The sequence below is a fragment of the Salvelinus sp. IW2-2015 genome, linkage group LG15 (genome assembly GCF_002910315.2).
Source record: "Salvelinus sp. IW2-2015 linkage group LG15, ASM291031v2, whole genome shotgun sequence".
Lineage (NCBI taxonomy): Eukaryota > Metazoa > Chordata > Actinopteri > Salmoniformes > Salmonidae > Salvelinus > Salvelinus sp. IW2-2015.
This window is the reverse complement of record NC_036855.1, coordinates 31,838,349-31,862,039: the sequence shown is the minus strand read 5'-3', so window position 1 is coordinate 31,862,039 and position 23,691 is coordinate 31,838,349. Positions and strand designations below refer to the sequence as shown.

The 23,691-nt window shown below is 44.4% G+C and overlaps 1 protein-coding gene across 7 annotated transcripts in view; it reads right to left on the bottom strand.

Annotated features, from left to right (window-relative positions):
- The window catches only part of ppp3cca (protein phosphatase 3, catalytic subunit, gamma isozyme, a), a 74,619-nt gene that overhangs the window by 20,677 nt on the left and 30,251 nt on the right, over positions 1-23,691 (bottom strand). For all 7 annotated transcript variants that reach the window (XM_024002320.2, XM_024002321.2, XM_024002327.2 and 4 more), the window contains exon 4: positions 6,167-6,278. In XM_024002320.2, the coding sequence (XP_023858088.1) occupies positions 6,167-6,278 (112 nt within the window). The remainder of the gene's footprint in view (positions 1-6,166; positions 6,279-23,691) is intronic.

The window sequence follows — 23,691 nt, the reverse complement described above, 5'->3', positions numbered from 1 at the left end:
TCAGGTGGACGGATTATCTTGGCAAAGGGGAAATTCTCACTCACAGGGATGTAAACAAATGTGTGCGCAACATTTGAGAGATAAGCTTCTTGTGTGTATCGAAGATGTATTTTTATTTCAGCTCATGAAACGAACACTACAGGTTGTGTTTATATTTTTGTTCAGCATAAAATGCTTAGTGCTGGACAGGGGCCATTCTCAATGAGAGCTCAAGGTAAGCAAGATAATCTGTGAGTCCCCGGGGTGAGAGAGAGTAGCATTCAAACTATTCCAAGGTAGGGAAGGGAGAGAGCACGGCACCGCACTCCCTTCATTTGGCCTTCAGGGTTTGAAGTCAGTTCGTATGGAACTCGTGCTTCCTGATATGGTTCAAACTCTCAGAGGCCTTTCTAGCAACACAGAAGTTCATTTATCAGTCTTGCAATAGCCTTGCACAAACCCAAAGGCTGAAGAACCAACCAAAACAACAACAGTCAAACAGCAAGTCTCTTTGAAATACTCGGGTTAGACAATAGCCCAGCTAATTTAATCTACAGCTAACGATGTAACCGATCAAGTGAAAAAGCCATGCATCTCCCCAAGGTGCATAAAGGACCCAGAGCTAAACTGTTGTCAGTTACATGAACTCCTGGCTGCGTAAGAAGGACATCCGGAGAGGAGAAATAATAAGGTCCTGACAGATGGGGCTGGACCAGGGTGGATCAGTGCTGCTGTCACGAGACCAGGCTTTGGTCCCAAATGGCACCCGTAGGGCTCGGGTCAGAAGCAGTGCACTACATAAGGAATAGGGTGCCATTTAGAACACGCCCTGTGTCTTAGACCTGTCGCTTCTCAAAATGCCTGAGAGACATACAGGCACATAACACTCTCTCCGGTGGTGTTCACCTTCCGGTTTCCGGTTTGGAGCGTGCAGTCGCAATTCCGCGTCGCTCCACAGGTAGTTTTACCATTTTCATTCATTTTCATTACAGTACAACGGTTTGATTTGTTTGATCTTAACGAGCTACATATCCGTCTTTGTATCAAAGATAATTGAGTAGTTATTGGGGTTATTGAGGTTCGCTAGCCAGCTATTTTCGTCCGAACGTAACAACGTAGTCAACACTGCTAGCTAGCCACCGAATAGCAGCAACAGGCAGCATAGGCAGCACTGGAGAAACGATTACATTACAACGGAACGACTTGATTAGTGTAGTGTTAGCTGGCTACCCAGTTCTCTATGCTATCTTTGTATCTAAGATAATTGTGTAGCTTAGAGTTGGTTAGAGTAATTATTCGGTTAACTAGCCAGCTATTCTCGTAACGTAACGTAGTCAACACTGCTAGCTAGCCAGCTAGCCACCGAATAGCAACATAGCAGCTCTGGAGAAACGATTACATTACAACGGAACAACTTGATTAGTGTAGTGTTAGCTGGCTACATAGTTGTCTTTGCTATCTTTGTATCTAAGATAATTGTGTAGCTTAGAGTTGGTTTGAGTAATTATTCGGTTAACTAGCCAGCTATTTTCGTCCACGCCCCCTGCGCTGCCGTCTCCTACCTAGTCAACACTGCTAGCTAACACTCCTAGTTAGCCAACTTCTACCGAATAGCAGCACTGTAGAAACTCACACTACACACTTACATTACAACGGAACGACTTGATTAGCTAGTGTTAGCTAGCTACATAGTTGTCTTTGCTGTCCTTGTATCCAAGATAATTGTGTAGTTTTTGAGAAATTGTCGAGGTTACCTAGCCAGCTACACGTTCAAACAAAGTCAACAACGCAGCCACTGCTAGCCAGCCTACTTCACCGCCAGCAGTACTTATATCATTTTAGTCAATAAGATTTTATTTTATTTTTGCAACGTAAACTTAACTTCCTGAACACAGTGTAGTCCACTTGTCATTCTATCTCCTTTGCATTAGCGTAGCCTCTTCTGTAGCCTGTCAACTATGTGTCTGTCTATCCCTCTTCTCTCCTCTCTGAACAGACCATACAAACGCTTCACACCGCGTGGCCGCCGCCATTCTAACCTGGTGGTTCCAGCGCGCACGACCCACGTGGAGTTCCAGGTCTCGGCAGCCTCTGGAACTGCCGATCTGCAGCCACAAGGCAGAGTTCATCTCAGCCTATGCGTCCCTCCAGTCCCTCGACTTCTTGGCACTGACGGAAACATGGATTACCACTGACAACACTGCTACTCCTACTGCTCTCGCCTCGTCTGCCCACGTGTTCTCGCACACCCCGAGAGCTTCTGGTCAGCGGGGCGGTGGCACTGGGATCCTCATCTCTCCCAAGTGGACATTCTCTCTTTCTCCCCTGACCCATCTGTCTATCGCCTCCTTTGAATTCCATGCTGTCACAGTTACCAGCCCTTTCAAGCTTAACATCCTTATCATTTATCGCCCTCCAGGTTCCCTTGGAGAGTTCATCAATGAGCTTGACGCCCTGATAAGCTCCTTTCCTGAGGATGGCTCACCTCTCACAGTCCTGGGTGACTTTAACCTCCCCACGTCTATTTGACTCATTCCTCTCTGCCTCCTTCTTTCCACTCCTCTCCTCTTTTGACCTCACCCTCTCACCTTCCCCCCTACTCACAAGGCAGGCAATACGCTTGACCTCATCTTTACTAGATGCTGTTTCTCACTAATCTCACTGCAACTCCCCTCCAAGTCTCCGACCACTACCTTGTATCCTTTTCCTCTCGCTCTCATCTAACACTTCCCACACTGCCCCTACTCGGATGGTATCGCGCCGTCCCAACCTTCGCTCTCTCTCCCCCGCTACTCTCTCCTCTTCCATCCTATCATCTCTTCCCTCTGCTCAAACCTTCTCCAACCTATCTCCTGATTCTGCCTCCTCAACCCTCCTCTCCTCCCTTTCTGCATCCTTTGACTCTCTATGTCCCCTATCCTCCAGGCCGGCTCGGTCCTCCCCTCCTGCTCCGTGGCTCGACGACTCACTGCGAGCTCACAGAACAGGGCTCCGGGCAGCCGAGCGGAAATGGAGGAAAACTCGCCTCCCTGCGGACCTGGCATCCTTTCACTCCCTCCTCTCTACTTTCTCTCTTCTGTCTCTGCTGCTAAAGCCACTTTCTACACTCTAAATTCCAAGCATCTGCCTCTAACCCTAGGAAGCTCTTTGCCACCTTCTCCTCCCTCCTGAATCCTCCTCCCCCTCCTCCCCCCTCCTCCCTCTCTGCAGATGACTTCGTCAACCATTTTGAAAAGAAGGTCGACGACATCCGATCCTCGTTTGCTAAGTCAAACGACACCGCTGGTTCTGCTCACACTGCCCTACCCTGTGCTTTGACCTCTTTCTCCCTCTCTCTCCAGATGAAATCTCGCGTCTTGTGACGGCCGGCCGCCCAACAACCTGCCCGCTTGACCCTATCCCCTCCTCTCTTCTCCAGACCATTTCCGGAGACCTTCTCCTTACCTCACTCGCTCATCAACTCATCCTTGACCGCTGGCTACGTCCCTTCCGTCTTCAAGAGAGGAGAGTTGCACCCCTTCTGAAAAAACCTACACTCGATCCCTCCGATGTCAACAACTACAGACCAGTATCCCTTCTTTCTTTTCTCTCCAAAACTCTTGAACGTGCCGTCCTTGGCCAGCTCTCCTGCTATCTCTCTCAGAATGACCTTCTTGATCCAATCAGTCAGGTTTCAAGACTAGTCATTCAACTGAGACTGCTCTTCTCTGTGTCACGGAGCGCTCCGCACTGCTAAAGCTAACTCTCTCTCCTCTGCTCTCATCCTTCTAGACCATATCGGCTGCCTTCGATACTGTGAACCATCAGATCCTCCTCTCACCCTCTCCGAGCTGGGCATCTCCGGCGCGGCCCACGCTTGGATTGCGTCCTACCTGACAGGTCGCTCTACCAGGTGGCGTGGCGAGAATCTGTCTCGCACCACGTGCTCTCACCACTGGTGTCCCCCAGGGCTCTGTTCTAGCCCTCTCCTATTCTCGCTATACACCAAGTCACTTGGTCTGTCATATCCTCACATGGCCTCTCCTATCATTGCTATGCAGACGACACACAATTAATCTTCTCCTTTCCCCCTCTGATAACCAGGTGGCGAATCGCATCTCTGCATGTCTGGCAGACATATCAGTGTGGATGACGGATCACCACCTCAAGCTGAACCTCGGCAAGACGGAGCTGCTCTTCCTCCCGGGGAAGGACTGCCCGTTCCATGATCTCGCCATCACGGTTGACAACTCCATTGTGTCCCCTCCCAGAGCGCTAAGAACCTTGGCGTGATCCTGGACAACACCCTGTCGTTCTCAACTCACATCAAGGCGGTGACCCGTTCCTGTAGTTCATGCTCTACAACATTCGCAGAGTACGACCCTGCCTCACACAGGAAGCGGCGCAGGTCCTAATCCAGGCACTTGTCATCTCCCGTCTGGATTATTGCAACTCGCTGTTGGCTGGGCTCCCTGCCTGTGCCATTAAACCCCTACAACTCATCCAGAACGCCGCAGCCCGTCTGGTGTTCAACCTTCCCAAGTTCTCTCACGTCACCCCCGCTCCTCCGTCTCTCCACTGGCTTCCAGTTGAAGCTCGCATCCGCTACAAGACCATGGTGCTTGCCTACGGAGCTGTGAGGGGAACGGCACCTCCGTACCTTCAGGCTCTGATCAGGCCCTACACCCAAACAAGGGCACTGCGTTCATCCACCTCTGGCCTGCTCGCCTCCTCACCTCTGAGGAAGTACAGTTCCCGCTCAGCCCAGTCAAAACTGTTCGCTGCTCTGGCACCCCAATGTTGGAACCAACTCCCTCACGACGCCAGGTCAGCGGAGTCAATCACCACCTTCCGGAGACACCTGAAACCCCACCTCTTTAAGGAATACCTAGGATAAAGTAATCCTCCTAACCCCACCCCTCCCCCTTAAAAGAGTTAGATGCACTATTGTAAAGTGGTTGTTCCACTGGATTTCATAAGGTGAATGCACCAATTTGTAAGTCGCTCTGGATAAGAGCGTCTGCTAAATGACTTAAATGTAAATGTAAATGTGTTCCAGGTCATCTTTTCTCAGATGATCCGATCTCGCAACACCTGGAGAAACATCACAGAAACCACATTAACATGAACTAGAAATCTTCGGGTGTGCAGCGTGACTGCTAAACGACGACCTGGAACGCCACCTAAATCTAAAGCAGGAGGGCAGCAGTCTATTTTTACAGTATGTTGACTTTCATCCTGAAGAAAAGAGCAACACTTATCAGTGGTGCCATCTGCTGCTTAATGCTAACTGCCTCTGTCAGCCCAGCGCTTGTCAATTAGTTTAAACGCATGCTAATGAATGCATTCATTAGAAACGAATTAGACTGAAGCATCTTTCTTTCCAATAGGTTCTTCACATTCAATTGCTGTTGACCAATGTTGTTGCTGCCTCTCCTGTCCTGTCCACCAAAGTAAGGTTTGTTTCTTTGATGAGGTTTGCATACTAATGCCTCACACCTGTGCAGCCACTTGAATGCACAGCGATAAGTGTTCACGCACACATACCCATACGCGTGCACAAAACACACACCTTGTGGGTGTGTCAGCTCTCTTTCATTGTGTGTAACTGTCTAAATAACGTCATCTGCATGGCTGGCTGCTCTCCATGCCTCAGCAGCTCGCCGCCTGGCTGCACCATGAAGAGGAGACGTGGTCTCTATGCACGATGGATAAAGACATCTGAACAAATGAGATGTTACTATTGGGAACTGTGACTGACAGGCTTCCTGATCCTGATGTGTCATTCTAGAGGGAGGCTGTTCAAATCAGGGAGACAGCCACCGGGCACAGGCAGGGAGGGGTCTGTCTGTCTCTTTGTGCCCGTGTGCGTGCGTGTGTCTGTCTGTCTCTGTGAACGACTCCGTCTCTCTGTCTGAGTGTCTGTTTATCGCTTGGTTTGTCTCTTTTGTCTGTCACTGAACGTTTGCTAAACTCACCAGCCACAAATAATACTGCACTATAATAAGAGCATCAATAAGCCATAGAGCTAGGGGGAAGAATGTCCCCTTCAAGTATGTACTTTATGTCTGTTTGCAGAGTAGGGCCAAGTCTGCTTCTCTCGGTTGGAGAGGGCCTTTGATCTCTAAGTAGTACCCTACGGTGTTGCGTCACATTAGGCTTGCCCTCATTGGTGTGACATATCATGCTGCAGTGACAGTATACTTACATTCCTGTTTGAAGGTGAAGTACTCTGTGAGGTGCCGGCACTCGTGGTTCCCTCGCAGGAGGAAGAGTGTGGTCGGGTGATTGATCTTGAGTGACCAGAGGTACAGCACACACTGTGAGAGGAGAGAGAGAGCGAGAGAACGAGTGAGGGACACAAGGCAACCAGGGCATGAAAGTCAAGCACACAACCTCAGCATAGATCCTGAATGCCCAACATGAATTATAAATCACAAATCGCTATACAAAATACACATTTACATGCTGTTGAGGCTGAGAAGGTCAAAAAACACAAAATGATAGAAGAAGCACAGTACCAGGCCCCCCAGATTGTAAGGACGAGGAGAATTGTCAACTGCAACAGGTGGTTTCAAACGGATACGCTCCAGACAAAGGTTTGCCTACACCTCTTCAAACAACCAGACGGGCTGTGTCTACAGTCCAGTGCAAAAATAAAAACAGCGCATTAAAACTGGGGTCGTATCCACAAAGTGCCTAAGAGTAGAAATTGGTTGTAAGTGTTGAGAATAAAGACTTTACATCTATCCTTATGGGTAAAAATAAAAGCTATACATTAAGCCTCTTTAGTCATAAGAGTCCCACCTAGGCGACAGATACTGTATTTAGGACACCTCACGAGCAGTTAAGAGTTACTGTACCAGCAGGTGTCTTGAAAATAGAAAAATGCAGTGAGTCAGTGGTTTGTGTGCCACACACAATTGCTTTGGAGTTGTTAAAGGGCCAATTTAGCAATTTTTATCTCAAAATCAAATAATTAGTGAGTGTTATTTTTTTAAATATTAAAATGGTTAAAAACAGCTTCTTAGCAAATAGCAATTTCTTAAGCAAGAATTTTGCTACAAGCGGGAAGAGGACTCTTGCGGGTTCTCATTTGGTTGTTATCAGTTGTGTACAGGCAACTGTCTCGTGAGCGCTGAGCAGCAGCCAAAACGAGCAGTTGCTCAGCTACTCACACGCAGAGCGCCTGTATCYCATTAGTGGAAACAAAGACTTCTCAGGGAATATCTTCCGGTTTTGACTATAAGAAGTGACTTTTCGTAGCAGGTTAGGAGAATTAACGTGGTAGGTTGGGATAATTAGGTTAAGGTTAGGAAAAGGTTAGGGTTAGCTCAAATTGTCTCCAACGCGACTCGAAAGTATCTAGCTACAAACAGGCTGCGCATAAAAATTTGCATGGGTCGGAAGTGATTTTTATCGGGATGGGACAGACAAGTACGTGAAAAAGTTTGACAGGACAAGATGGAAATAATTAATAATAATATTATAATTAATTTTCACTCCTGGGAGTGGTCTGAGATATGGGCCTAATTGGTCAAGCCTAATGAGAGGGATATGTAACCAGGAAACTCTGATATTGGCAGAGGTTTGAAACGCTTTGTTATTGGTATATTAACTTATACCGCCTGGTGATGTCGCCAGACAGGCCAAAACTCCATCCCACCAAAACAGGCTGAAATTTCAGGTATTTTCAAACAGCTCTTACACTAAAACGTCATTATCATAATTTTTACAATTTCACTGTATTACTCCAACCTCAGTGTGGAAATGTACACAGAGTACACCAAACATTAGGAAAACCTTCCTAATATTGAGCCTGTGGACGTCGGGCCCTCATACCACCCTCATGGAGTCTGTTTCTGACCGTTTGAGCAGACACATGCACATTTGTGGCCTGCTGGAGGTCATTTTGCAGGGCTCTGGCAGTGCTCCTCCTTGCACAAAGGCGGAGGTAGCGGTCCTGCTGCTGGGTTGTTGCCCTCCTACGGCCTCCTCCACGTCTCCTGATGTACTGGCTGTCTCTTATACACATCTAGATGTGTATAAGAGACAGGTACTACCCGAGCCACTTGTGTGGGTTGTAGACTCCGTCTCATGCTAACACTAGAGTGAAAGCACCGCCAGCATTCAAAAGTGACCAAAACATCAGCCAGGAAGCATAGGAACTGAGAAGTGGTCTGTGGTCACCACCTGCAGAACCACTCCTTTATTGGGGTTGTCTTGCTAATTGCCTATAATTTCCACCTTTTGTCTATTCCATTTGCACAACAGCATGTGGAATTTATTGTCAATCAGTGTTGCTTCCTAAGTGTACAGTTTGATTTCACAGAAGTGTGATTGACTTGGAGTTACATTGTGTTGTTTAAGTGTTCCCTTTATTTTTTTGAGCAGTGTATATTTCCACACTGAGGTTGGACTAGTACTGTGAAATTATGAAAATTATGATAATGCCCTTTTAGTGTAAGAACTGTTTATTTGAAAAGACCGCCTGAAACAGCAGCCTGTTTTGGTGGGATGCAGTTTTGGCCTGCTAGTGACATCACCAGGCAGTAAAATGAGTTAATAGACCGATATGAAAGAGTTCCAAATCGCTCTGCCAATAACAGCTAGTTTCCCCCTCCCCACCCAGACCACTACCAGACAGTCCTAGCAAAATTTTTGCTTGAGAAATTGGTCTTTGCTAAGAAGCTATTTTGTTTATTTTTTACCATTTCAATTGAAAACAAATCACAGTAAGGTACATAATTGTTACCCAAAAATGATTTGATATTGAGATAAAAACAACTGCATTGGACCTTTAACCATTGCAAAATTTGATGTAGTCACATTTACCGTGGTTGTCTGAAGCGTGCTATAGAGTTCCCAGCTGGCGATGCCTCATCACAATTGGTTATTCCCCATAATTTGCAACAATGCCAATGAGCATCATCACAATCTTTCCTTTGCCTCAAACTACAGTGACTACCATCTGAGATACACTTTTATGAGTTGATTTTACTCCTGGCTCAGAGTTTGTCTGMGCAGTGTCTTAGCATCACCCTAAAACCGTTTCTGATATGTTTTTATTTTTTTTGTCAAAACAGGTTTTAACAGGATTCCAAGGACCTTTTTTGCGCTGATTTGTGGCTACGGGCCCAGGTCTCCTCTGAAAAGCAACAACAGACTAGTCATTCTCTCCCCGTTTAGGGCTCTCAATGGGAGAGGATAAAAAAACACCAGATTCAATCAAAATTAATTTATCCTCAGACACTCTTTGATGCAGTACCCAAATAGAGTTCGGGCCGTATTTAATGTGTGACGACAATATGAAAAGCGGGCTACATTTACAATCCAAATGAGATTGCTTCCCCTTCCACTTTCCAGCCTCAGACGACAGACAAACAAGGTAGCAGCACTCATTAGTCTCCACTTGGCTTGCCACTCTCAGTCTCCCTCTCTCAGCCCCCTCACTCTTCATCCTCTACTTTAAAATACAGCCAGGCAGGAACACAACCAGAGCCCTACATTAAGTCCTGAGAACAGGATGCCAAGGCAACCAAGGCCAGCAGGTGTCCATTCAAATAATACACAATAGAGAAGTGGGCATTGCGCTACCCACAATTCCGGAGTTTCTAGGAAGGCTGGGATGTTACGGAGCTGAGAAGTGCAGGTAGGGACTTGGGATTGTTTGTGTCATCATCATGCCAACTCCTTGTCATTCTTTGACATGTCAAACATGGGTTAACAATGAATAGGGGACTGGTTGACCATGGGGAGAGGTTCAGGCCAGGGAGGGAGCCAGAGTGAGGAGAGGGGCAGTTTAGAGTCAGTGAAAGGACCTATAGTCTGAGTGAGGGGCTTTGAGTGGAGTGCCTTAGGCTGAAGGGCGATTTAATGAGTCTCTCCCCCCCTCTCTCCCTCCCTCCCTGCCTGCGTGCGTTGAGCGGGGGAGGCAGACAAAGGCAGCAGAACAGCACGTTGTGTGTCAGACACAAGTGGCTGCTACCTCCCTCACCTCGAAACACACATACTTCACTTCAGCCTGAGACAGCAGTGTGCTGCCTGGGGGTGGCTGGAGGCTGGGAGGGGTCCATAGGTTAGAGCACTTTCCTGCATCAAAGAGGGAGAAAGGAATGAGGAGGCGGTGAGGCAAAGGAGGGCCAACAGGAGAATCAAATGGATGGCTCACACATCCTGAATTTAGACCGAGKAAATGTCTGGCCTGAAATGGTAATGCTACCTACCTTCTACAAAAGGATAAGGTCAATCTTTCCATTCTTGGCCTTCATATGGAACTACAACACAGGTTTCTGAGCCCATTTCCACTAAATCAAAATCAATCTGGGTGTACAGATACAAGTAACTGCCAAAATAAAGAACATACCAACAAGTGCCTTAACAGGGCGTTGGGGCACCACGAGTCAGAACAGCTTCAATGCACCTTGGCATAGATTCTACAAGTGTCTTGAACTCCGTGCGACACCATTCTTCCATGAGAAATTCCATCATTTGGTGTTTGGTTGATGGAAAATGATGTCTCAGGCGCCGCTCCAGAATCGCCTATGTGTTTAATTGAGTTGAGATCTGGTGACAGACGGCCATGGCATACGGTTTACATCGTTTTCACGCTCATCAAACCATTCAATGACCATTCATGCCCTGTGGATGGGGGCATAGCCTGGTAGCCAAAATAATGACTCTAAGCATGATGGGATGTTAACTGCTTAATTAACTCAGGAACCACACCTGTATGGAAGGACCTGCTTTCAATATACTTTGTATCCTTTATTTACTCAAGTATCCATTATTCTGGCAATTACGTGTAGAGCTCACCATGTGTCTCTCTATTCCATATGTAGTGCACTACATTTGACCAGAGCCCTATGAGTCCTGGTGAAAAGTAGTGCACTACATAGGGGAAAAGGGTGCCATTTGGGACACATCCACCCATAAATCCAGTGAGTTATGCTGTGGTCCAACTCTGGCCCACGTCCAATGGTAGATCTCATTACTGGCCTAGTCAACACACTGGTTTAATTTACGCAGCACATCAAAGGGAGCTTCTCTTTGCCAGTCCTTCTAGGAGGGCAAGGCACTGGCAGTACCCTCCTCCTTACCCCTAGACTAAGGCACAGTCGGTCATTATACTAGCAGATATTTGATGTGTAACAGAAAGCACATGGAGTCATTTCATTCTTGTCATTTTAACCAGGATAGTCAACTAAGTAACACTTGCCACTGTTAGGGCCCTACAAAATCTGTGTTGCAGAGAATGTGGACAGAATCAAGACATTAAAACTGAATTTTAATTCATACATTTTCCCAAGATTATCATAAGACATGAACAAAATACATCGTATTTTACTTCAACTTTGTGAAGAGGCAACAGCACAGGAATGCCCCAGTCTGTTTGTCTACTACTTTGTGTAGCCTATAGCGATGATGCTAATTTAATGACAATCGTCTTCTGGTAAAGGTTCCCAAAAACATTCTCAATTAAATGATAACTACGAAGTAGCCTATGCRTACCTGGCAGAATGATATCATGATTATTTGCATCAATCCAGTGGCCATTTGTTTTGCAAACTCTGCAATCACAAGCGCTACAGAAACACTGCTAACCAAACAGTCTCTGGCTGATGCTCAGCTGCATTAAAGGTTAACACCTAAAATAAAAAAATGTCTGATTTTTCACAGACCTCAAAAGTGGTCGCCTGATGGTTTAAGCATTGTTGTGGACTTGAACATCCACTTTTGGMGTTTTTCTATTAAAGTGTGATTTTGGAAATTTGGGAGAAACAGAACGAATTCGGCAAAATAAAATAGATTTTAATAGGGCCTTACACTGTTTTCCTGGGAGTAAAGTGAAAATCAAGTGAACACCAAACAACGCAGGCTTAACTACACAATAAGCGTTTCAAAAACTTTTTGGGTGAGTGAAATGAGCCTTGATTTTTACAGGCACATAACTCCATTGTGCTTCCAGAGGAGTCATGGATGGACATTCGCCTACCTATTTCCTGTGAGTCCTGTCTGGTTATGAGGGGAAGAGAACATTTCATCTAGAATAGCTGATCAATGGCCCAGGAGTCACCTGTCATTCCCTATGCTCTTTCACCGACCCCTTTTCATCTGTGACATTTCACCTACTGCCTCCCATCGAAAGCCCCCCAGAACCACAGACAAAGCAGGTCGATGCTTAGCCCAGTTAGCCGTCCAGGCCCTATGGCCCTGTTGACTCTTCCATTCAACCCCCCTCAGCCCTATAGCCCCGTCGACTCTTCCATTCAACACCCACAGGTCATAACTCAGCCAGCCCAGTTCTGCACCCTGAGGACCAGTCAAACTCTGCAGAATTTTGTATTCGATACCAGGTTTAGTATCACGATACTCAATACCATTACAATACTCAAAAACAAAAAAAGCAGGCTTATTAGACAAAGTTACAGAATGGTGCTTGAGCCAGACAGATCTTTTGAGTTGAATATCATTACATTTGAAATGTTTATTTTTATGTATGCCTTAATTAATCAATTACACAATAATAAAATCAATATGACTTTGTTGTTTACCAATCTGACTACATAATGGTAATCACTTATTTGAATAGTACATCTCTAATGATAAACTCAGTAAATCAAGCTGTAGGCCAGCCTAGGCCTATTCACAATACAGGTGGGAGTACATGTATTGAGTTATTGAGCTCGTTTTGGCTGATTTCATGGGCTATAGATGAAACACAATCCGTTTCCTTTCCATTGGGGACTTATTTATTATACTGATCAACAATATTTGCATAGAAGAAGCAATCTCTTATTTTATGAAAGTGTGCACGGTCTCATTCACACATGCAGTCAGTTCGAGGCTCGGACAAAGATCATCTTGAAAAGGTAGAGACGCGAGGCGGGGGAGACTAAGTGAATGAATAACGTTTTTGGTGACAATCAGCTTTAAAATCAGCAATATTTTGCTGATACTAGGATAGTGAATTGATGTTAGCTTCAGCTGTATGCAAGCAAGGAAAGTTAGCCTACAAAGCTGGATGCTACCTGCATCCTATTGCATTAAGTGTTCTAGCCTGTAATGGATATGCTTGTGTGAACAGTAATTCCGTTAAAAAAAAGAAGAAAAGACATGCAGCGTTACATTATGCTGCAGTTAACACACTTGAATAAGTGTTGCATGTGAATCAGCCCAGACTCCCAGTGAGTGCAGTGGTTCATCAGGACAGGCTAGAGCTAGGAACGACTAAGAGGAGCAGGCACGGTGCACTCGCTAGGGTTGAATATTTTCCCGGTATTTTACAAATGTTCCATCCCGACAATAAAAATCACTTTTCTCCCGGGTAACCCTCTATTCCTGCCAAAACCCGAAGTGTCATTCTAAAGCATATAAATAGGCTTGTCTGGATTTGATTAGAGCTTTGATAGAAAATTCAAGCCTGATGTTAAGAGCCTGATGAGCCATACAATAAATACGTTTTATGAGCCCTACATTAAAATGAATTTAATGAGCCCAAGCCCAAATGTTTGTGCCGTTATCCAATACATATACATTACCAGTCAAAAGTTTTATAATACCTACTCATTCAAGGGTTTTTCTTTATTTTTACTATTTTCTACATCGTAGAATAATAGTGAAGACATCAAAACAATTAAATAACACATATGGAATTACGTAGTAACCAAAAAAGTGTTAAACAATTCAAAATATATATTATATTTGTGATTCTTCAAATAACCACCCTTTGCCTTGATGACAGCTTGGCATTCTCTCAACCAGCTTCATGAGGTAGTCACCTGGAATGCATTTCAATTCAACAGGTGTGCTTTCTTCAAATTTTATTTGTGTATTTTCTTTCCTTCTTAATGCATTTGAGCCAATCAGTTGTGCTGTGACAAGGTGGGGGGGTATACAGAAGATGCTATTTTACCAAATAGTTCTAAGTCCATATTATGGCAAGAACAGCTCAAATAAGCAAAGAGAAACAACAGTGCATCATTACTTGAAGACATGAAGGTCAGTCAATACGGAACATTTCAAGAACTTTCTTCTAGTGCAGTTGCAATAACCATCAAGCACTATGATGAAACGGGCTCTCATGAGGACCACCACAGGAATGGTCGACCCAGAGTTACCTCTGCTGCAGAGGATCAGTTCATTAGGAGTTACCAGCCTCAGAAATTGCAGCCCAAATAAATGCTTCACTGAGTTCAAGTAACAGACACATCTCAACATCAACTGTTCAGAGGAGACWGTGTGAATCAGGCCTTCATGGTCGAATTGCTGCAAAGATACCACTACTAAAGGACACCAATAATAATAACAGACTTGCTTGGGCCAAGAAACACGAGCAATGGATGTTAGACCGGTGGAAATCTGTCCTTAGGTCTGGAGTTCAAATTGGCGACTTTTGGTTCCAACCGCCGTTGTCTGAGACGCGGTGTGGGTGAATGGATGATCTCTGCATGTGTATTTCCCACTGTAAAGCATGAAGGTGGTGGTGTTATGGTGTGGGGGTGCTTTGCTGGTGACACCGTCTGTGATTTATTTAGAATTCAAAGTGCACGTAACCAGCATGGCTACCACAGCATTCTGCAGCAATACACCATCCCATCTGGTTTGGGCTTAGTGGGACTATCATTTGTTTTTCTACAGGACAATGAGCCAACACACCTCCAGGCTGTGCAAGGGCTATTTTACCCAGAAGGAGAATGATGGAGTGCTGCATCAGATGACCTGGCCTCCACAATCCACCAGCCTTAACCAAATTGAGATGGTTCAGGATGAGTCGGACCGCAAAGTGAAGGAAAAGCAGTGCTCAGCATTGGTGGGAACTCCTTCAAGACTGTTGGAAACGCATTCCAGGTGAAGCTGGTTGAGAAAATGCCAAGCATGTGCAAAGCTGTCAAGGCAAAGGGTGGCTATTTGAAGAATGTTGAAGAATGTTGTTTAACACTTTTTCGGTTACTACATGATTCCATGAGTGTTATTTCATAGTTTTGATGTCTTCACTATTATTCGACAATGTAGAAAAGAAAAGAAAAACCCTTGAGTAAGTAGGTATTTAAAACTTTTCACCAGTAGTGTATGATATAGGCTACTGCACATTACACACACAACAGAATAACATAAAAGTCCATAGATGTAGCTAGATATACATTCGTGGCCAAAAGTTTTGAGAATGACACAAATATTAATTTTCACAAAGTCTGCTGCCTCAGTTTGTATGATGGCAATTTGCATATACACCAGAATGTTATGAAGAGTGATCAGATGAATTGCAATTAATTTCAAAGTCCCTATTTGCCATGCAAATTAACTGAATCCCCAAAAAACATTTCCACTGTATTTCAGCCCTGCCACAAAAGGACCAGCTGACATCATGTCAGTGATTCTCTCATTAACACAGGTGTGAGCGTTGACGAGGACAAGGCTGGAGATCACTCTGTCGTGCTGATTGAGTTCGAATAACAGACTGGAAGCTTCAAAAGGAGGGTGGTGCTTGGAATCATTGTTCTTCCTCTGTCCAACCACGGTTACCTGCAAGGAAAACATGTACTGTCATCATGCTTTGCAACAAAAAGGCTTCACAGGCAAGGATATTGCTGCCAGTAAGATTGCACCTAAATCAACCATTTATCGAATCATCAAGAACTTCAAAGGAGAGCGGTTCAATTGTTGTGAAGAAGGCTTCAGGGCGCCCAAGAAAGTCCAGCAAGGGCCAGGACCGTCTCCCAAAGTTGATTAAGCTGCGGGATCGGGGCACCACCAGTACAGAGCTTGCTCAGGAAGTGCATCTGTGAGTGCATCTGCACGCAAAGTGAGGCGAAGACTTTTGGGAGGATGGCCTGGTGTCAAGAAGGGCAGCAAAGAAGCCACTTCTCTCCAGGAAAAACATCAGGACAGACTGATATTCTGCAAAAGGTACAGGGATTGGACTGCTGATGACTGGGGTAAAGTCATTTTCTCTGATGAATTCCCTTTCCAATTGTTTGGGGCATCCGGAAAAAAGCTTGTCCGGAGAAGACAAAGTGAGCACTAGCATCAGTCCTGTGTCATGCCAAAAGTAAAGCATCCTGAGACCAATTGATGTGTGGGTTGCTTCTCCGCCAAGGGAGTGGGCTCACTCACAATTTTGTCTAAGAATACAGCCATGAATAAAGAATGGTACCAACACATCCTCCGAGAGCAACTTCTCTCAACCATCCAGGAACAGTTTGGTGACGAACAATGCCTTCTCCAGCATGATGGAGCACCTTGTTATAAGGCAAAAGTGATAACTAAGTGGCTCGGGGAACAAAACATTGATATTTTGGGTCCATCGCCAGGAAACCCAGACCTTAATCCCATTGAGAACTTGTGATCAAACCTCAAGAAGAGGGTGGACAAACAAAACCCCACAAATTCTGACAAACTCCAAGCATTGATTATGCAAGAATGGGCTGCCATCAGTCAGGATGTGGCCCAGAAGTTAATTGACAGCATGCCAGGGCAGATTGCAGAGGTCTTGAAAAAGAAGGGACAAGACTGCAAATATTGACTCTTTGCATCAACTTCATGTAATTGTCAATAAAAGCCTTTGACACTTATGAAATGCTTGTAATTCTACTTCAGTATTCTATAGTAACATCTGACAAAAATATCTAAAGACACTGAAGCATCAAACTTTGTGGAAATTAATATGTGTCATTTCCGAAACTTTTGGCCACGACTGTATACTCTCTTGGGTAAATGGATTATACTAGCTGTAGTAGGCTAATATTTTGAGCGTAAACTGTATTATACTGCATTATATGGACTGAAATTACACACATTGTTCAAACCATTCTAAAACAAAGAGAGAACATGGGATTCTGGTGCAGCACATGGCCTACAAAGGTATAGGCGTGCAAATTTGATTGAAAAGGGCCTATTTGTATAATTAGTAGGATGACACCTTTCATAATGGGGTAACCGAGTGGCGCACCGGTCTAAGGCACTGCATCTCAGTGATAGAGGCAACACTACAACAGACCCTGGTTCAATTCCAGGCTGTATCACAACCGGCCGTGATTGTGCACCGCCCTATGGGACTCCCAATTGGCCCACCATTGTCTGGGTTTGGCTGTCATTGTAAATAAGAATTTGTTCCTAACTGACTTACCAAGTTAAATAAAATAAAATATTTTTTTAATAATATTTCCCCTAATGTTATTAGCCTAGTAGGCTCTTTTGATCTCTATTGTTGCTTCATTCCTTCCTCTCTTTCAACAGTTAAATGAAATATGTTCTGTTGTCCTGATCATCATTCTAATGACATCCTTAAATATTATAGGACTAGAATCAGATGCAGAAGTCTTTCCCTTCTCACGAAGATTGAATGGTTATGGGTCTGAAATAATAACTGCTATAGCCTTTCTCCATCACGCGTTCACTCTTTCAAACTACCCGTGATTTCTAGTGGCTGCTGTATTTAACATAAAGCAAACGAGCTTGCGTACCTCTGAGTCTATTGGTATAAGAAATGCTAAAACATTATGTCCAACAAGGTCTAGCTTTTCCTGCATGGGACTTAATGTTAATGACAAGATGGCACCAATAGAGATGGCAGCTTCGCTTCTAGTCCTTAGGAAACTGTGCAGTATTTTWTTTTTTTTATGTATTATTCCTTACATTGTTAGCCAAGAAAACCTTAAGTGTTTTTACATACAGCCGGGAAGAACTATTGGATATCAGAGAGACGTCAACGTAACAGCACAACCAGCACTAGGACCAAGAACACGACTTTCCCAAAGCAGATCCTTTGTCTGCACCGCCCAAGGCATTTGAACTGATTCCAGAGGCCGACCCAAAACAACATCGCCGGAGGAGGGGGTCCCGGAGCGGTCTTCTAGTGAGGCTTCCGAGTATATTACTCGCTAATGTCCAGTCCCTGGTTAACAAAGTCAACGAAATCAGGGCAAGAGTGGCTTTCCAAAGAGATATCTGGGATTGTAACATACTCCGTGTCATGGAAACATGGTTAGCTGAGGACATGCTGTTGGAGTCCATACAGCCAAAAGGATTTTCAGTGCATCGCGCCGACAGGAATAAACATCTCTCTGGTAAGAAGGGCGGGGGTGTATGTTTCATGATTAACGAGTCATGGTGTAATTATAACACCATACAGGAACTCAAGTCCTTTTGTTCACCTGACCTAGAATTCCTCAATCATATGCCGACTCAATCATATGCCGACATATGCTTATCTGCCAAGAGAACTCTCCTCGGTTATCACAGCCGCGTACATCCACCCACAAGCGGAAACCAAGACGGCCATCAAGGAACTTCACTGGACTTTATGCAAACTGGAAACCATATATCCTGAGGCTGCATTTATTGTAGCTGGGGATTTTAACAAAGCTAATTTGAGAACAAGGCTACCTAAATTCTATCAGCATATCGATTGCTCTACCGAGCAAGTAACACGCTCGACCATTGCTACTCTAACTTCCTTGATGCATACAATGCCCTCCCCCGCCCTCCTTTTGGCAAATCTGACCATGACTCCATCCTGCTGCTCCCCTCCTAAAGGCAYAAACTAAAACAGGAAGCGTCTGTGCTTAGGTCTATCCAACGCTGGTCTGACCAATCGGATTCCACGCTTCAAGATTGCTTAGATCACGTGGACTGGGATATGTTCCGGGTAGCCTCAGATAATAACATTGACGTATACGCTGAATCGGTGAGCGAGTTTGTAAGGTAGTGTATAGGAGATGCTGTACCCACTGACTATTAAAACCTTCCCTAACCAGAAACTGTGGATTGATGGCTGCATTCGCGCAAAACTGAAAGCACATACTACCGCATTTAGTCATGGCAAGGCGACTGGAAATATGGCCGAATACAAACAGTGTAGTTATTCCCTCTGTAAGGCAATCAAACAAGCAAGTGTCAGTATAAAGACAAAGTGCAGTCGCAATTCAACGGCTCAAGCACGAGACGTATGTAGGAGGGTCTACAGACAATCACAGATTTCAAAAGGAAATCATCAATGTCTTGCTTCCAGACAAATTAAACAACTTCTTTGCGCGCTTTGAGGACAATACAGTGCCATCGACGCGGCCCACTACCAAAGACTGTGGGCTCTCCTTCTCCGTGGCCGATGTGAGTAAAACATTTAAAACGTCTTAACCCTTGCWAGGCTGCCAGCCCAGACAGCATCCCTAGCCGCATCCTCAGAGCATGCGCAGACCAGCTGGCTAGTGTGTTCACGGACATATTCAAACAATCTCTATCCCAGTCTGCTGTCCCCACATGCTTCAAGATGGGCACCATTGTTCCTGTTCCCAAAAAAGCTAAGGTAACTGAACTAAATGACTATCGCCACATAGCACTCACTTCTGTCATCATGAAGTGCTTTGAGAGACTAGTCAAGGGTCATATCACCTCCACCTTACCGGTCCCCCTAGACCCATTTTAATTTGCTTACCGCCCCAATAGGTCCACATACAATGCAATCGTCATCACACTGTCCTATCCCATCTGGAAAAGAGGAATACCTATGTAAGAATGCTGTTCATTGACTACAGCTCAGCATTCAACACCATAGCACCCTCCAAGCTCATCATTAAGCTTGAGACCCTGGGTCTCAACCCCGCCCTTTGCAATTGGCTCCTGGACTTCCTGACGGGCCGCCCCCAGGTGGTGAAGGTAGGAAACAACATCTCCACTCCGCTGATCCTCAACACTGGGGCCCCGCAAGGGTGCGTTCTCAGCCCCCTCCTGTACTCCTTGTTCACCCACGACTGAGTGGCCATGCACATCTCCAACTAAATAATCAAGTTCGCAGACGACACACCAGTGGTAGGCTTGTTGATTACCACCAACGACGAGACAGCCTACAGGGAGGAGGTGAGGGCCCTCGGAGTGTGGTGTCAGGAAAATAACCGCTCACTCAATGTCAGCAAAAGAAAAGAGATGATCGTYGACTTCAGGAAACAGTAAAGGGTGCACACCCCCTATCCACATCGACGGGACAGCAGTGGAGAAAGTGGAAAGTTTTAAGTTCCTCGGTGTACATATCACCGACAAACTGAAATGGTCCATGCTCTCAGACAGCGTGTGGTGAAGGCGGCGCAACAGCGCCTCTTCAACCTTTTGGCTTGTCACCAAAAACCCTGACAAACTTTTACAGATGCACAATCGACAGCATCCTGTCGGGCTGTATCACAGCCTGGTACGGCAACTGCACCGCCCTCAACCGCAAGGCTCTCCAGAGGGTAGTGAGGTCTGCACATTGCATCACCTGCCCTCCGTGACACCTACAGCACCCGATGTCACAGGAAAGCAAAAAAGATTGTCAAGGACAATAACCACCCGAGCCACTGCCTGTTCACCCCGCTTCCATCCAGAAGGCGAGGTCAGTACAGGTGCAGCAAAGCTGGGACAGAGAGATTGAAAAACAGCTTCTATCTCAAGGTCATCAGATAGCACACAGAGGTGACTGCTTATCTACAGACTTGATAACATTGGGCACTTTAATGAATGGAACACTAGTCACTTTAAGAATGTTTACATATCTCGCATTACTCATCTCATATGTATATAATGTATACTTTATCCTTCACTATCTATTCTTTATAGTCTATTGCATCTTAGCCACTCTGTCACTGCTCATCCATATATTTTATACTTATATATTCTCATCCCATTCCTTTACTAGATTGTGTGTATTAGTTTTGTTGTGTTATTTGTTAGATATTAGGTTTAGTTGTGGAATTGTTAGATATTACCTGTTAGATACTGCTGCACTGTCGGATCTAGAAGCATAAGCATTTAGCTACACTTGTAATAACATCTGCTAACCATGTGTATGTGCCCAATAAAATGTGATTTGACTTCAAGAGCTAAGGAGAGTGTAAGGAGAGGCCAGTTGAGCACATGTGCATGCATATTGTGCAAGAGACAGAGGCTCTAAGTTAGAAGCTTATTATGCATAACCCATCATTAATTAGCTAACAATGGATTACCTGGAAGAGGTAAGCTGGGACATCTGTATATAGGGTTATACAGTATATCAACTAGAACAGAATTATCTATTTCTGATGCAATTTGAATGGAATTGATGAGAGCACAAGACTGCGAGAGAGTGATTGTGTGTGCACTGGTTTAAAGCAACGATATTCGAGTGATGAGCTGTTTTAAAATAATGCTTTYAAAAAAATCTTTACAATAAACAAATTAGGTGACCCCCAAAAGCCAGATGGAGATGGGTAAATTAGACACACATTCAATCTTTATATTATAGACTATGCTGCAACAAATGTAGGCCTACCTGCCACAAGAAAAAAAGTTACCATGATGAGATGATCGATCTACACATTATGAACTGCGCTCCAATCTGAGATGGGCTGTCTGTCCCCACCCTGAGCATTGATGATTCATCATGCGGAGGCCGTAGAGAAGCCCGATTTAGTGGTTTTGAGCAGTAAATCCCGGTAAATCTCAGTTACAGCGTTCCCGCCATTCAACCCTAGTGCTTGCGTTATAAAAAGGGAACATTGGCTGCGCTGGTAGACAGACTTGATCCTCTCTCAATTAGTAGACGACGTGAAACATTTGACATAAGTATCAAAGTAACAAAAATTCTAGTACCAAACTGTTTTTCATGTTCTAGTATCGAAACAGTTAAGACGTTTCGGCATACAGTGCAACACTACTCTGCTGTGAGGATCCAGGTTTCCACTCTAGGGGTCAAGTCTACCAGTTTCTGCTCTTCTCATTAGTGGCTGCAAAATCCATTATTTAAATCCTCTATCAACGTAATAATGAAAATGCTTTAATCCACTTTACATGACAACGGCTCCTGGACAGAAATGTTCGTTTAACACTCTAATTTCAAACTGACAGAAACGCTAAATCATGCAGTTACCATGATGACCATTCAGAGAGCACAGGAAAGCAGCAGAAAGAAAACCCATTAAAAAAAAATCTAACAGCCGTCTCATTTTCGTTTTTTTCTAGTTTCAGCAGACCCAATTTCAGGAGGCCACAAAAGCTATATGGGGATACAAAAATGGGTCTGATCTACATTAACCAAATCTGTCACGGCAAAACATGTCAAAATCAGCACTCAATAGTAAGCTTGGGCTGTAAGAGCATGCATCCTAAATGGCACCCTATGCCCTATAGTGCTGGAATTCGTTTCCTAAAGCGGCATATTACCCATTACTCGTTACTCGTTACTTTGTAACGTGCTACGTTACAAAATTACTTTCTGTGCAGATTAATGAGTTATTAATTGTTATATTACTTATAGTAAAATATAACCGAATATAACTGAATAAAATTGAAATAATATATTTTTCAACTTGAGGAAAGCATGGAATCGCAGTTATTCTACAAAGAAATTATATTTTTAAAATAGAGCCAATCAGATCATTTTGTTGTTGTTGTTTAGAAAATGTACGCAGGACTCCAGACTAGGGCTGTGGCGGTCATGAAATTTCGTCTGCTGGTGATTGTCAAGCAAATAACGGTCAGTATCACGGTAATTGACCGTTAATTAACAAACACATTTAGCATCTCCTGGCTTCCACAAATAGCCCACAAGCCATTTTAAAAAGTCAAATAAATCCATGTAATATAGCCTACACCTTCACAAACAATCCATTATTTATTTTAGACAAGTCTAAAGAAACATGATATGAAAAAAAAATGTAGTCTATTTCAGGAGAAAAGAATAGCATACTATGAGCTGTCCTTATGTTAGGTCCTGATGTGGCTATGCCAAATGACTGTGGGCTACACCAGTTGCTTTAGCATACAATATTTGCTTATAATCTGTGGCATTATAGTATGAATACAATTAAACAAAATTTTAAATATATATTTTTCTCCAAACGATGAGGGAGTACGCACATGCGGCGATTCTGTGTTGAGCGGCTAACAAATAAATATGTACTCCTATATGCTTAATTTAGAGTTATTAATGTAACTTTAGTTGTTCTCCAGAAATTGGGCTATATGTTTTGATTTTTAATACATTGTAAGGCTGCATGATGAGACGAAAGATTATTTGAAAAAAGTTGCTTGAAAGACATGAGCTTTGTATATACAGTGCCTTCGGAAAGTATTCAGACCCCTTGACTTTTTCCACATTCGGTTATGTTACAGCCTTATTCTAAAATTGCTTAAATTGTTTTCCCCCCCTCATTAATCTACACACAATACCACATAATAACAAAGCAAAAACAGGTTTATAGAAATGTTTGCTAATTAATAAAAAAATAAGACAAATATGGCATTTACATAAGTATTCAGACCCTTTACTAAGTACTTTGTTGAAGCACCGTTGGCAGCGATTACAGCCTTGAGACGTTTGGGGTATGACGCTACAAACTTGGCACACCTGTATTTGGGGAGGTTCTTCCATTCTTCTCTGCAGATCCTCTCAAGCTCTGTCAGGTTGGATGGGGAGCGTCGCTGCTACTTTCAGGTCTCTCCAGAGATGCTTGATTGGGCTCTGGCTGGGCCACTCAAGGACATTCAGAGACTTGTCCCGAAGCCACTCCTGCGTTGTCTTGGCTGTGTGCTTAGGGTTGTTGTCCTGTTGGAAGGTGAACCTTCACCCCAGTCTGACGTCCTGAGCGTTCTGGAGCAGGTTTTCATCAAGGATCTCTGTACTTTGCTCCGTTCATCTTTGCTTCGATCCTGACTAAACACCCAGTCCTTGCTGCTGAAAAACATCCTCACGGCATGATGCCGTCACCACCACACTTCTACGTA